We start from the raw sequence: 15,739 nt of genomic DNA on the forward strand, positions 1-15,739 counted from the left end.
TACACACATTTTGCCACCGAACTTGGGAGCCCCTGTAAAATATTAAAACTATCGGAATAATAATAATATAAAATTAAAACAAATGATTAAACTAGGCTAAAACCAACTTTCGAAATTATAATATACGGGTTATACAAATAAAGCTAGGTAAAATGCATTGTCATAAAGGTAAATAATATATTTATATTCGATTTCGTCGTTTATTGTAATCTAGGCCATTTCTTTGTGTTTATATCGCGGGAATTAAAACTAAATTTATAGTTTATTCTAAGGCAATGGAATCTAAACAATTATAATTTATTTTAACCTAATAGCAAGGGAATTTAGACTATTTTTATTTGAAGTTTTGAACCTATAAAAATAATAATAATTATTCTAATAATAATGATTATTATATTTATAATAATACCTAATTTATTTATTCTAGAGTGTAAGAAATTTTAACATGGACTAATTAACAATTAGTCCATGATTTTAATAACCACGGAATGGTTTTAAAAATATAGTGAAATTATTCTATTTATTCTAACGCGTTTTCGGTAAGCTTTTTTCGTCAACGGGTAATTTAGCCTTGGATTAAGAAGCGTTAGCTTCTACTATTAATGAAAGATTTAGCTATTGAAACGTATTCTATCACGTTTTCCTTACTTCCGTTTCGAATACCGGAATTATTTTTACGCCATCACGAAGAGCGTGAAGAGGGGTATATTTCGTGGTGGTTTCGTTAATATCCACGCCACCATTTTAGAAATATAGAGATGTATCACGTCGTCTGCTCTCCCTAGCTTTACCAGTGGAAACGGTCGCCATGTTGTGGGGGTTTCTCAATGCTAAAAAGCATTAGTGACGTTAGTCACGTGGTCACTAAAATATCTCTATAGTGAAATTATTCTATTAATAGGGAGTTAACAACTGACATAGGTTTGACGTCATTTTCATCCGCGAACTATATTTCATAATAAAGCTGTGGTCGGCCATATTGGGTAGAAATTATCTGTTTATAGTCGGAGCTCTAAAGATGGTTAAAAGTTGCGGTGTCAAGGGGTGTAAAAGTGTTTTTGGGGCGATAGCATGAATGAAGGAATATGACTGGAACACGGGGTACAGTCATAAGGATGAGCATCTCAATAGGAAATTTGGCAGACTAAAATACGCTAGAGCCACCTGCGCGCGGGCGCTCGTACTGCAAAAATAAATTAAATTTATATTTTTATTTCCGGGGGGACGGATCTTTCAAAATGGAGGGTTTTAGCAAATCGTCGAAGTGGAATAGACAAAATTGTGCGGCCCTTAGTTGTGTAAATTCGAGAGCTAATAACCCAGATTTATCATTTTTTCGTTTCCCTAAGAATTCTTTAAGGTAATTACTACTCTTTACGTAATTATAACATTTCTTACGCCTATTATCCAACTACTACCACTAAGCCTTGTCACGTCACTTAATTATTATTCAGATGCTCCCAATGCATTGAGAATTCTGGGAGGATTGATTTATTTGGACGAGAGGCGGAGTTATTTAAAGCTGAGGTTGTTCTGTGTGCTAATCACTTTGAAGCACACTTTTTTTTTATGATATCTCCAAATGGTTAAATATGTAATTATTCTTTATAATCTCTCTTTTACTGAATTTAATGTCTTTATAGAAACAACCTGGTAAAAAATGAATTGTTTTGAGGGTGAACTTTACTACTATGTGACTCTAAACCATGAAATTTATATCATAATTACAGAAACCCTGGATGTAATTTATCAACTGAAAACAATATAGAAGGAATCCATAGTAGTGATTATACTTGAATATATTAAAATAAACTATTGAAGGCCAGCTATATAATAAAAAACGAAAACATTCACTAGTGGTACCATTATGATTTTATATTTTCTAGTAGAATTAACAAGCATATTCATTTTTTAGGTCAATTCTGAAAGTCAGTGAATGAAAATTCCCATCCCCTTATAAAGTGAACAGTCCTCGGAACAGTCACTTCACCTACATTATAATGTTGTCTTAATCGTTTGAAATTGTCTTTGCGGTGTTAAGACATAAGTGAATTCCCTTCTCCTGAATTTTGGAATTGACCTATAAGTCGCAAGAAGACTTGGCTCTTATACCCCCATGGTTCCAATATCATAGGTAAATAAAAAAAAATTGAATTTGAAATCTTAATTTAACTAAAGAGCTAAAATATATTTTTAATAGGAAAACTGAAGTTTTGAAATAAATAATCATGAATGGATGACAGATTCAGGCCCAAATCAAATCTTCCACCTCCAAAGCTGTTTTGATAAGCTACTACAGTTTCGAAATCTCCTTTAAAAAACATTTCCAATGATTTTGGAACGAAAACTTATATGGTACGGAAGGATTTCAGTGCCTAGGTAACGGTTGGAAAAGAAGTGTGCGACTTCAGCGGGCAAACAGATATCACTCCAAAAGCAAATTCTGATACTCAAACAATGAAAGTTGAAATTATGGAAAATGAAACCCAAACGCTCTTCAGGGTTATTGAAATGTTTGAATTTGAAGCAAGCAAGCTCAAAGTTGAAGAATCTTTCACCGAAGCTGAAAAATTGAAAGCATCAATTAAAGAGGCAGAAGATAAAATTAAAAATTTGTTTGAAGACAATGTCCGGCTTGGGTCCAGCAACAGAGACCTAGCGTATAGGTTCAACGTTTCCGAAATGACAATATCAAGATTATTTTATAACTGTTTGAATGCGTTATACAAACGTATGACAAAATTTATTCAATGGCCAGATAGAGACGAGCTACAAAAAACAATGCCTATGTGCTTCAGAGATAAATTTGGTCAAAAGGTTGCAGTTATCATCGACTGTTTTGAAGTTTTTATGGAAAAACCATCAAATATACTAACAAAAGCCGAAACATGGTCTAGTTACAAGCATCAAAACACAGTAAAATTCCTCATTGGAATAACCCCGCAAGTAACAGTTTGTTATCTTTCTAAAGGATGGGTTGGAAGAGTAAGCGATAAATGCTTAACAGAGAATTGTGGTTTTTTGGATAAGCTCACACCTGGTGATGTAATTCTCGCAGACCGTATCCATGTTGAAAGGGTGATAGGTACTGTAAGACAGAAGTACCCTATTTTATTCTCTAAGCTTCCGATTGAGCTGCTACACACTACAGATGGGGAGAAAGTAGCAACTATAGATAAAATTGCCGTAGTAGCTTGCGCTTTAACTAATCTTTGCCAATCAGTTGTGCCATTTGATTAAAATAATTTTCAAAATTAAAATCTTGCTCGTATAACCTGGAAAAATTTGTAAATAAATATCAAGTGATAGTTTTAAACAACTTCATTTTCTTTTATTTTTTACTATGGTTTTTTTACGCTTATTTGATCGATTAACTTTAACGCAATCAGGGCAAAACTATTTTCCTTTGGGAACATCATTTACATTTATCTTAAAACACTCTAAATGAAACCACTGCAGTACACAATTTTCAGCATCGCAACCAATCATTTCACCTTCATCATTACCTCCGCAGTAACAGTATGTTAGGGTTATCTTTACATTTATTTTATTGGGCGAGTTAAAATATAAAGGATTAGCCTGAGAATTTGTCAATTTATTGGGGGAGATAAAAGATAGAGGATTGGCTTGAAAGGGGATTGGAGGGAGAATTTGGACTAGATGCAAACCCTTTGGATGTTGATGGAACGGAGTTATCTAGACTCTTTTTTTGTTTTAACAGGCGTACCATATTTTTTCAATGTATCACTAAGAATATTTGTATTGTTACAGCTAGGAACATTTGTACTTTTAGAGCTAGGAACATTTGTACTTTTACAGCTAATAACATTTGTACTTTTACAGCTAGGAACATTTGTACTTTTACAGCTAGGAACATTTGTACTTTTAGAGCTAGGAACATTTTTATTCTTACTAGTAGAAACTTTTCCACACTTACGACTAGGGACGGATTTATTGGTTTTATCATTGAGATTTTTTTAAGGTTTTATCACCTACTACGCTTTTCATCACATCATTAACATTTTCACTATCGCTGTCACGGACCCATTCTCAAAATTATTATAGGCTAAAAGGCTTTTTCGATTATTTAATTGGTCCTCAGTAAATGGTGAAATACCTTGAATTAAATAATGATAAAGATGCCCATATTCTGTAGGCGGCAAATGTTCAAAACCAAACCCTACACCTCTATGTTCTCCATCCCCATGAACTTGTTTCAAATCGTCTGAATTCATTTTATACGGATCGATATTGTTGATTAATCTCATTTTTTCAAGGTACCTCTTTTTAACATGATCAGGGAGTTCATTAACATAATCTGAAGGAACATCTTCCTTTTCTTTCTTAGGCCTACCCATGACTAGGTTATTCAACTTATTCTACGTTTCTACCCAATATGGCGGACACTATAGTTAATACAAATTCACGAGAGATGGCGCCAAAATTGCCAGCGAAAAAAAAAACACTCTACGTCATCTTTTTTTTTTACCCCTCGGATGTTAACTCCCTATTACCAAGCGTTTTTCGAATGGCGTTTTATCGTATCCCCGATTTTTTCATCCACTAGATGGCGATAAGGTCTGCAAGTGATTCTATATCTGTGGCGGTTTATTCAAATTATTCTTATCTGTTCCAGCCGTATAGCGAGGGACGTAGACTTCATATTTTTGGAGACAGTTTCAAGGTTTATTCGAGGCTTGTTTAATGAAAATTAAAACCATGAACTTTAGCAGTTTTCTAAGAATATTGAACCAAAGGCTTTCTCGGACATTTGAGGCGCGGCCAAGGGGTTTTTTCTGAGGTTTTATCGCGTTTAGTCCACTCTTGTATCGCGTTTATTTTAGACTTTTAACTGTTGAATATCCGGGTAATATATTTTCCGGTTAATTCTCAAAAATTTTGTTCAGAAACATCCGACGTTTTTTAACTATTAATCCACGCGATTACGTTTCCGCTCTTCGAATATTGGAAAATAAAATTCAGTCTCCGATGTTGAATCAATGACTTGTTCTTTCATAATTTAACACTTTTATCACATTTATTAAAATATATTTAGTTTATTCTCAATGTAGTTTCCCGGATTATTGGAAACATTTTCGTGGTTTGTTTTTTCATTTGCCAGATTATTCTACTATATTTATTTTCCCTTTTTATCGCATTAATTCGAGCTATTCACGTTTTTACTTCTCAAATTTAATGGTATAATTCTCCAATGAGGAACTAAAATAGCAACCAGAAGCCGGCCACGTTCCAAAGGCCTTGAAAATATTTATAGTTTTCTAGAAATTTGTTGTCTATAATAATAATAATATTTCTACGCAACACCTAAGTATTAATTTAATCATTTATTGAATAAAATAACTAGCGTAATTTTGTTTGCTTTGTTTTTATTTAGTGCTTTAAAGAAATATATGGACATTTGCTCTTTTATGTGAATACGGGTTATGGGTCCATCCTGACCCAGGGCCACGACCTCTTAACCCACGACGACCACCGCGGCCACCTCTTCTCGCGGCTCTTCTGATGCTAAGTCTAAGACAATAGAGATAGTTTATGCGAACATCTTATTAATTAATAATAACAGTAGTACTTTCACTCAATTAATTCTAATCTTGTTACGTCAACCGCCATCTCTTGCCACGCATGATCCAAGGCGGCTCGAAAAAGATGGACAGTCATGGGGGGGGGGGGGTAAACGGCTCTAAGCAAAGCTTGCTTGGCAGTTTGGGAAAGCAGCTGACCTCTAATGCTTATTTTGTTTATGATATTTTTGCGCCTTTGCGCTACAAGTGTCTGTTGTTTTGATTTTAGATCCTTGTACATCTCTCGCACTGTTTTCCTTTGATCATCTTCTAGCAACTATAAAAACGGGTTATAGGTTGATATCATCGAAAGCTTAAACAACTGAAACTTTTCAGCCTTAAAGGGAGTAGAGAACCTATGCACGGAAGATCCTCTCTTACGTGGAAATCAGTGCCGGGCGGCATTTTTTTAGATGTTCCCTGCATGGTTTCTACTCCCTTAAATGGAGTGATAAGGTCCGTGCGAGAAAATATGTATTTATAACGCGTATTACCCTAGTACTAAACATTAGCAGTCAGCGCCGCCGAGAGCAGGCCCGGGCCCCAAGCGAGTCGTTACTACTGGAGATAGCTTTCCTTTTTCGGAGCGAAACCCGGGCCCCTAGGCTGTACGGGCCCTTGCAATTTACAACGGCTTTCCCCCTCTCTTGTCGGGTCTGTTTACAGTGGCATCACTACAATTGGTGTTACCCTTTGCGGTATCGCCCCTTCACCCTGTATAGGCTTTGCCTCAGTGGTTGCCTGGATTGGTTTTTTTCTTTGCGAAATAAATGTTACTATTATTACTGCCTACGCTCTATATCCGAAATGGGCCACACACAGGGCCGTCTTAAGGCATGGGCTGAATGGGCTACAGCCCAGGGCCCCAGCCAGTTTTTGGGCCCCGGAAAGGCCAGCCATACAGCCTCTTCTCTAGGGATAAGGGTTTAAATATAATTAAATATAATTTGTAATATCTTTTAGTTACGTCTAAAGTAATTTGACTCATCGCCACATCGCATATCATACGGTACCAACAATTTCTAAGATCTAACAGCGGGTCACTGTCAGTAAAAATCTTATTTGTGCAGTTGAATTTAGACAACGGACATACAAAGGCTGACCGTTGGGGATCGCAAAGGTCTTAAGAAATATTTTAGCCCAGGGCCCCAAAAGGTCTTAAGACGGGCCTGGCCACACATAAAATTCACTGATGAGCAGTGGCGTAGCTAGCGTGAGTGACACCCAGGGCGGATATCATGGTGTGCTATACTTACTAGTCTCTAGTTTGTGTAGTAAGTTTTGATTTTTTTAATTAAACAATTACATGAAGCTCTTAAGAAAGCATGCAATGGCTGTCAAATTGATCATCCATCTCAACTCCAGCATGATTGTATCATGACGGATTTTTCTAAGCGTGTAGATTTTCATTTTTATGAAATAATTATGTCGGTAGATTGTGAAAATATTATTGAAATGTTTACTATTCGCTGTGAATTGTCAAAAGAAATTTTAAATAATATAATGTCACTAATAATATGCAATGCTAAAAACTTGTTAAAAACGAATAAAATTGATTGCACTAATGTTCCGATTCTCATTAACCATTATGGATTTAAGCTTACAACATCCGATGAATGGGCTTGTAGCCGGATCCACCCAATGCGGAAAGTCATTCCTGGTAGGACGGTTGATTCAATATAAGAAGACCTGCATATCCCCTCCTCCGGAGAGGATAATATGGTGTTATACCGATATCAGCCGAAACTATTTCAATCAATATTAGAACACACACCTTCAGTCAAGTTTCACTCGATGTTAATATATTAAACCCGCAAATTAGGAATTTAGTTATTTTAGACGATTTATTATGCGAGATATCTAATAATAAAGATGTAACTAATTTATTTATTCGTGGATCTCATCACAGAAACACCTCCGTACTAATTTTAATGCAAAATCTTTTTTACCCCGGAAAAGAAATAAGAACTTTAAATTTAAATGCTCATTATCTATTAATTTTTAAATAACCACGAGATAAATCAACATTTTATCATCTCGCGAGGCAGATATCTCCAACCAATAGCAAATACGTTATTGATGCGTTTCAACAAGCTACGTCACGGAAGTTTGGGTATTTATTAGTTGACTTGAAACCTCACACTCCAGATCAGTATTTACTACGAACAGGTTTAATACCGGGTGAAGAATCGGCGGTTTTTATTCCAAAATGAAGTGTATTATAGAAGGGAATTTCTTTAGGGTTAATCGAGAGTGGATTGCTAAAGAATTAGCTTACGTAGTATTAGAAACTGAAGAATCGGAAGTGTTTACTTTCAAATCTCCATGCCCTTTCAAAGAGCTTTCAAATGAATATAAAAGACAATGCAGATGGATATCTCATAACATTTGTCACCTTCGATGGGATGACGGCGAACGTCCTTACAGAACGAGACGTGACATTGGCAATCAGATAGCGGGAAAAGCAACTTCGTTTTTCACCAAAGGTTTAGAAAAAGCTGCAGTATTATCGACACTCCTCGGTGTTCCAGTAACTAACATCGAAGATACCGGTTGTCCTAAGTTATCAGAACTAGAAGACGTTGAATTAAACTGCCCTTTTCATTCCGAAACTGTTCATTGCGCTTTAAGAAAGGCAACAAAAATCTCTAAATGGATGTCTCAAAACGAGTAAAGGAAAACATAGACTTTCTTCGTTTCCTGACATCCTGTAATCTAAATCAAAGAAAGACAGCTATTAAATACGCTAGCAAGGAAGCTATATTGGCTCTCGTTGAATGTTGTTTAAATGTATTACACGGAACAATTGAACTGTCAGAACATCATCGTAAGCGGCTAAAGAAACATAGTGCGGTTATACGAAACGTGTCGAAGAAGAACCCTATATCAAAACGACGAAAGATACTGGTACAAAAGGGTGGTTTTCTTCCATTTTTATTAGCGCCACTGCTATCTATCGTTAACTCAGTCGCCGGAAGTGCAATAAGCCGAGCTATAAACCGACGATGGCTCGAAAAATGCTTCTAGTACCTGAAGATGTAATGGAGAGATTAAAAAACACTACACCTTCTAAAACAGAAGAAACACCTGTACTTCAAAAAGAGAAGACACTCGATGATGAAATGAAATCTATTCTAGATAATCCAGATTTAAACGAATCAGATAAATTAGCATTATACAATCAAACTCTCCAACGACGGTTAACTTACGTACGTAAAGAGCAAATCACTCCCAATATTGAAAACTCTGGACGTCCTAAAACCTGGTTCGCGCAAATATCTTATTCTCTACCTGCAACTTATGTTAGTGATGCAATTTCATTATACCGAGCGACTACGGAAGATCCGGGATATATTAGATGGGCTAACTCAGGAGAGCTTTCTATTCGAAGACAAGTGATTGAAGGATCAAATATAATCGATCTTTTGAATGACGCTGTGAGAAAAACGCCAGGAACAGCGATTGATCCTATAGGAGTTTTTGAGTTTTACGAGTCAAATATTTCAAAATGTTTAATTAAAAATCCTGTAAGATGGACACTGTTAAAAACATTCGCTGTATTTCATACACCACCAAGTAGTTCAATGTTATCATCATCTTCACCTAGTCCTCTAAGACCTTGGATACCTACTAAATAAAATATATTAACCTGATTATTTTATTCTCATTTCATAGTATAATCCTAAAATGGAAAGTTGTAGAGAAACGGTCTCTTTAGGACTTTTAGCCTATTTATCACAATCATTTTCAAAATCACCGAAAATGATCACAGCTGTATTAATTATCATAGTTATTATAATATTAGAATTATTTAATTTCCTTTTTTGGCGTTACATGCCATTACATCAAAATATTACCCGATACGGAGAAATAACTTGAGAAAAACTATACTAATCCCGCAGACCCAGGGATATTCGCTGGAGTTCGAACGCTCTATAATTCAGCTCGACATAAAGGTTTAAAGGTTTCATTGGAAAAAGTAAAACAATTTCTAATAAAGCAGGATACATATACGCTGCATAAACCTGCTAGAAGACGATTCAAACGAAATCGAACTATTGTTTATGAAATTGACGAACAGTGGCAAGCGGTCTTGGCAGATTTTCAGAAGCTGTCTAAATATAATTAAGGATCTCGCTACGTATTATGTATTATTGACATATTTAGCAAATACGCTATGGCTGTAGCGGTTAAAAATAAGAAAGGTGTAACAATTTTAGAAGCTTTACGTAACGTTTTAGAATGAAGGAAATGCGAAGGTGGATAATCAGAGAAGTCAAAGCGGTTTTTATGAACTTCGAAGTCTTTATAAACATCATCCGTCTTAATGTTGTACGTTAAACTGTTTGTAAATAATTTATATATTAGTACTATTTAAATAGAAAATTCATATTAAATTAAATTACCAGTGTCCGTAAATAATAGTGATGCTTTGTTCCCGTACGTATTTTTTATGAATCCATAATGGAACCGATACATGAGCTCCTTGGATAAATCTAGAATGGTGAATCCGGTAAATATAGGCCGGTTAAGAACAATTTAAGCTCTCTTCTTATGAGCGCCGGCTAACTCTTCATTAAAGATTGTAAAGGGTTCAAACTGCGGGGAACTTGTAACTTTTAACATTCTTTCAGGTTTATGAATCAACTCGAAATTTTTATGCTTCCGTAGATTTTCCATTATTTTTCTAAAGAATTAAATGAAGTAAGGAAAAAAAAACAGCAATAAATAATTTCAATTGATTTACCCGAAAACAGAGTTAACCATAAGTTTCCAGAAATTCTTTTCAAATGAGCTCTTGGATAATTTCCTCTGTTCAGTGTTGAATCTAACATATTTTTCCAACCATTTTCCTTGAGTGAAGGTTAGAGCTCGATGAACCTTGGTTATTTTCAAACCTAATTCTACATAATATTTTAAATTGCGGTAATGTACTATGTATTTCTCTTTATTATTTAAATTAGGAAGAAGTTTTGGTACACTTTGATTCTCCTTAATATTTAATTTTCCTAAGAGATCTTTGGAGTGTGGAGATAGCATTTCATGTGTAATAACTTTAGATTCCGCCGCTACTGGGAGATCGTTATGTAAGTCATGCAACTCTGGAGGATATTCAAGATCCACCTGCAAAGGAAACAATTCTTTAAAAATATAATTCAATAATTATAACACTTGTTATTTACCTCTAAAATGTATCCGTTTTCAACGTTATTGGGAATACTCAGAATATTTTCAGTGTTTGCAAATCATTCTCATGAACCCACTGGAAGTCGCCTAGCGGTAGTGGTTCACACATAACAGCACCGTACAAATTATTCGCATCTTCAATTAAGTTAAATTAAGTTAATTAAAATAATAAAAATAATAAAAATAAAAATAATAAAAATAAAAATAAAAAAATTATTAAAAAAAAATGTAAATTACCTAAATAGCATATATAACTGCTCTCTTTAGACGAATCATATGTGTCGGGCATATATTTGTTATTCGCTTCAGAATAACGAGTTGAGATCATTGAAACACCGCCTCGAATACCTAAAAATTCAATGTAAATACAATAATATTTAAAATATCACAAAAGCGTTACCCTTTTCAATAAATAAGTGTTGATCTATATCAAGTATGAGATCGAGGCGGGCATCAGTCATCTTCAAAGCTGCTTGCCAGGCTAAACCTGGTGCGGTGTAAGCGTGAACGGGATCTAATTTATAATGAGTTATAGATAATGTTCTAAAATTTTAAAAAACGTCGGCTAAGAACAAAGCGTCGCTTTTCACATAGAGGTCGGTGTATTCCCCTACGAAAACTGAGGTTTAGAGATTTGAAATATTTATTTTAAAGTAATTTTACCTAATGTTTGAATATTAAACGCTGTCCAAACATTTTGGGCGTGTAAATAATCAGATTCTAAAATATTTTGATTTTTCAATGATCTGTAAAAGGCTTCTCTAGGTGGCAGCATCGTCTCGTCAAATTTCATTTCATCATCCATATACTCATAAGGATAGGCACCCTTCCGCAGAAGCAGTTGAACTTTATCGTTATCAAAATATTTCTTAACAATCTGAAATTTACTGGCTCCTTCCAAAACGAGATTAGATACTAACGTATCGAGACTATCACTTAGAAATCGATAAGAGTCTAAAAACCGAAATCTCCCTAAAAAAACGATAAAATTAATGTTAAGGTTAAATTCATAATTAAATATATTTTACTTAGTTTGAGCGAAATATAATTTTCACTAGTGGAAGGAATACAGTTAAGTGTCTGTTCCTTAAAATTACCGATCTCCTGACATATAAGATGTAAATCGTATCTATGAAGATTTATTATTATTATTATTATTCCTGGCTAATTAACTTTATAAATTTACCTGCTAAGGTTATGAATGAAAATAGGGATAAATTCTGGAACTTTCTTTTGAAGATTACAGAGGTTATGCGCTGGCCCCCTGTATTTCCCAGTGAAATGACAATGATCTCGAACAGCGGGCATATTTCCCTGATTTAGCTGCTTCTGACAAATGTAGCAAAGCGTAGCAGCTTGAAACTGTTCCTCCTCCTCCGGGGTAATAATCATTGGTATATTTGTCTCAATGAGATTTATCAACTCCGTCTTTAATTCCAGAATAGACTCTAGAAATCTTCGAGTTGCATCTTGTCCTCGATAGCAATCGGTTCGAACAGGTACACCTATTGTAATATATCTAAAAGGAAATTTTACCAAATAACTTACCGTTAGGTCCAACAAGCACCCACGAATACGCGCAACTGATATGCGTGTTTACTTTGCTGGTATTTATATCAGGATCTAGATCACGTCCTTGAACTCTCGGTAGGATTGCTTCAAAATCGGCGTAAAATACATACTGCACCTAAAAATTTCATTTCATTAAGAGTTAAATTAAATAATTTTATTTTTACTTTTTCCGACCACTCATATTTATCAAAATAAACCGTCTTCTTCTTGGTAGGGAAAACTGTTTTTTGAACGCCGTGGGTGGCGCATTCTTCGATATACGCATCACGTCGCTGTTCCGCGTTATTACCGCTGAATTGATGAAGACACATTCTAATACATAAAATAATTAGTATATTACAAGCAATGAACTATTGGAAACTATATTACCTACAGTAATAACTTGGGCTTCGGTTTTTTGTTAGATGCTGTAACAGTTTTCCTAGGTCTCGTATAAGACAGTAATGTCTATTCCCATCGTCAATATCTTTAGTTTCATCGGTGATGTATAGCAAATCAACCTCCTTTTCCTTACCACACTTGTTAGCGCTTACGTAAAGAGGGAATATATCTCCCGAGAAGCCAAACACAGATATTGATAAATTATTCATTAATTAATTTTTTTTAATTTCCGTAGCGTTTAATTTTAAAGGGAAAGATATATCACTGGTATGAAGTTCATTTTCATAAGGTGTATATTTGGAAACCCTGTTAGGGTTATGAAGCTTAGGAACTGGGTGAAGTTTAGCTAGAATTGACCAGAGAAAACATTTCTCATCATTTTCGTTTATAATATTAAGAATCGCGTGACGTTGAGATAGTTTTTCAGGTAGTTCCATATACGATGATCCGCGTAATGGTTGGTAAGATGCTACATTTAATTCTACACACAGAATACGGTCAATTACCCAACCCGATCCTATCAAAAATATAATGTTTTAGTTCTGTATAAAACTTATAAATTTTAGTACATACCTGTCGTTTCAAAGTTTTCCGCTGCAGACTGTATTGTTTCAATGCAGTCATTCAGCTGGTTTTCAATGACGTCGAGCATTAATGTTGTTTGCATAGTGCTCCGGAAATAGGGTCGTACTTCCGCACTTTGCTCTTCACCCCCTAAAGGTCTCATATAAACAGATCTTGCGAGTAGGAACCATTTTATTCCACGTTTACTAGCCAGTCTTTCTACTAAAAATTTACGGAAAGCAGCTTGGTAACGTCCAATAAACATCCCTACATCAATATCATAGTCTTCGGCATTGTAAAGAATAGACGCTAGCGTATCATTCAAGGCCTGGACCATACTTGGGGATGCTGGTGGTGTTTCATCAAGTATTGGTGAGGCGGGAACAGGTGATGGTGTTAGGTTGTTGGGTAAAGCTGATGTAGATGGCTGTGTACGAATAGATTCCAGTTGAAAGTCTTGAAGCAGACTAGGTGATGGTGTACGGAAAGATGCTGGCGAACGTTGCATTGATGACGGTGTGCGAGACAGGTCCATGGGTTCGGAAGGGCCGGGTGCGTTCAAGTCATGAGTTCGTTGATGGCTCTTAAAATGCTCTAATCTAGCAACATTCTTACCACATACTTCACAGACAAACTTATGTCTATCACCGTGTACTTCTCTAACATGCCGAATTAAGGGGGACTTGGTAGAAAAACGTTTCGCGCATGTAGGACACGTATACTGAGCTTTAGGCTACCACAGTTAACCGTGGAATGACCTCCTACAACCCTATACAACCCCTTTTATAGTATATTCAAGTATCATTTGAGAACGATACGTTTCTCATACTAAAACTTGAGATATTCGTTTGAAATACTCGTGAGATAGATTCAAGTGCCAAGCGTATTTAAGTACTACAATGATATTAAAATGAAGTTTAAAAATATTTCCATTCTACGTCATTTTAACAACGAATATTCCATGACGTCAAAACACTCAAATCCGTGTTTTAAATTCAAATTAACCGCGCCCCGGGGAATCCACGCACGCGTGCTATCTCCCAGGTTATCACTTTTTACATAATTTCAACTTATTCCGTACGATAAAACGCGATAAGAAATACGTTCAAGTGTCACTCGAGATAAGCGGGGATAAATAAAAAAGTTGGCCTGAACACAATATGTTGATATACGAAAAAACATATCGTCGCGAGAAATATCATAAATACGTTGACTTTTCGACGATTTTACCCCCATTTCACCCCTTAAATCCCGGATCCTGATCCCGAACCCAAACCCGAACCCGGGATCGATGCCTCACCCTCACTTTCCTTCTACCAATTTAGGATAATACAGAATATCGTTCGATATATATATTAAAATTTATAGAAATTGAAAATAACACAATATCTCTATTAGACTTTATTTTAATTTAAAACTAGCTTTTAGTCACAAAATTAATAATTCACTTTGAAGACAATGATATAAGTATTATTTAGCCAGATTTATATAAAAAGACATTAAGTTGAACATTACCCAAGATGGCTAGGTGATTTTAAGCATTTTTAACTTTTCGCGACCGAAAATAGCTATTGGCTTAAATACAGATTTTTGTGTTGATTTTTTGTATTAATAACATTTCGAATACATTTTGAATTAGATATTTTTTCCGGCAAATCGACACCATTATTTCTCCAAATAAAATTTATGCATCATTTTGTGGTTAATGTACGCTTTTTTATTTCGTAGGTCTTAGCATAATTTTGGTTCAGATAAAATAGGTTTTAAATACAAATATTCAAAACACTGACTATGCCAACTACAACTGCAGTCATTACTTATCTAAATTGGCATCTTAAATCATATCAATAATAAATAAAATAAATAGAACTGAAATATATAAAATATTATAAATAATATCAATAATGTATTCAGTTTAAAAAGAGAAACCCACGCCCTCTGATTTTTCTAGCCTTCCTTTCCCACGACAGTGAAAACACCTTCCAGAACAGATAGATTGTTTCTTGTCTTAGGCGAAAAAATCTTCATTCGTAGAGTCATGCACGTCTTACGAAATTTTCGGTGGTCGCAGTGATGTTTAACACCGTGTTTTTGTCACATAATATATAATATCTATTTCACATCGTTAAGATCAAACGAATAATGTACTTAAGTTAAGAAATAATTATATTCCTAACTTTAGCAAGATTCCGGAAAGATATTCAAAGTCTGCTTTCGTACTGGTGCGTCTTCATTTCTTTCCGGAAGTAAGGGCTCAATAATTTGAAGAAAAAGGTGGAGGGGCGTGGTTACCATTTCGGAAATCACGAGTAGAACAGGGTGTCGCTCTAAACAATTTTGTTACACTAAATAAATTCTTGATAAAATAAATTTTAGATGCTTTAAAATATGCATGTAGATAGTTAATAACCAAAACCTTAAGGCATTATTCCGTATGGATATATTCCGAAAGA

At 35.0% G+C, this 15,739-nt stretch overlaps 1 protein-coding gene across 1 annotated transcript; it reads left to right on the forward strand.

The window, feature by feature from the left end:
• The first annotated feature begins 2,457 nt into the window (after window positions 1–2,457).
• Window positions 2,458–3,240, forward strand: LOC149958877 (uncharacterized). Its single transcript, XM_090167265.1, has one exon. It carries the CDS (start codon window positions 2,458–2,460, stop codon window positions 3,238–3,240), a length of 783 nt encoding a protein of 260 aa, XP_090023391.1.
• Window positions 3,241–15,739: the final 12,499 nt, after the last annotated feature.

This window comes from Leiobunum rupestre, chromosome 2 (assembly GCF_980474605.1).
Source record: "Leiobunum rupestre chromosome 2, qqLeiRupe1.1.hap1, whole genome shotgun sequence".
NCBI lineage: Eukaryota > Metazoa > Arthropoda > Arachnida > Opiliones > Sclerosomatidae > Leiobunum > Leiobunum rupestre.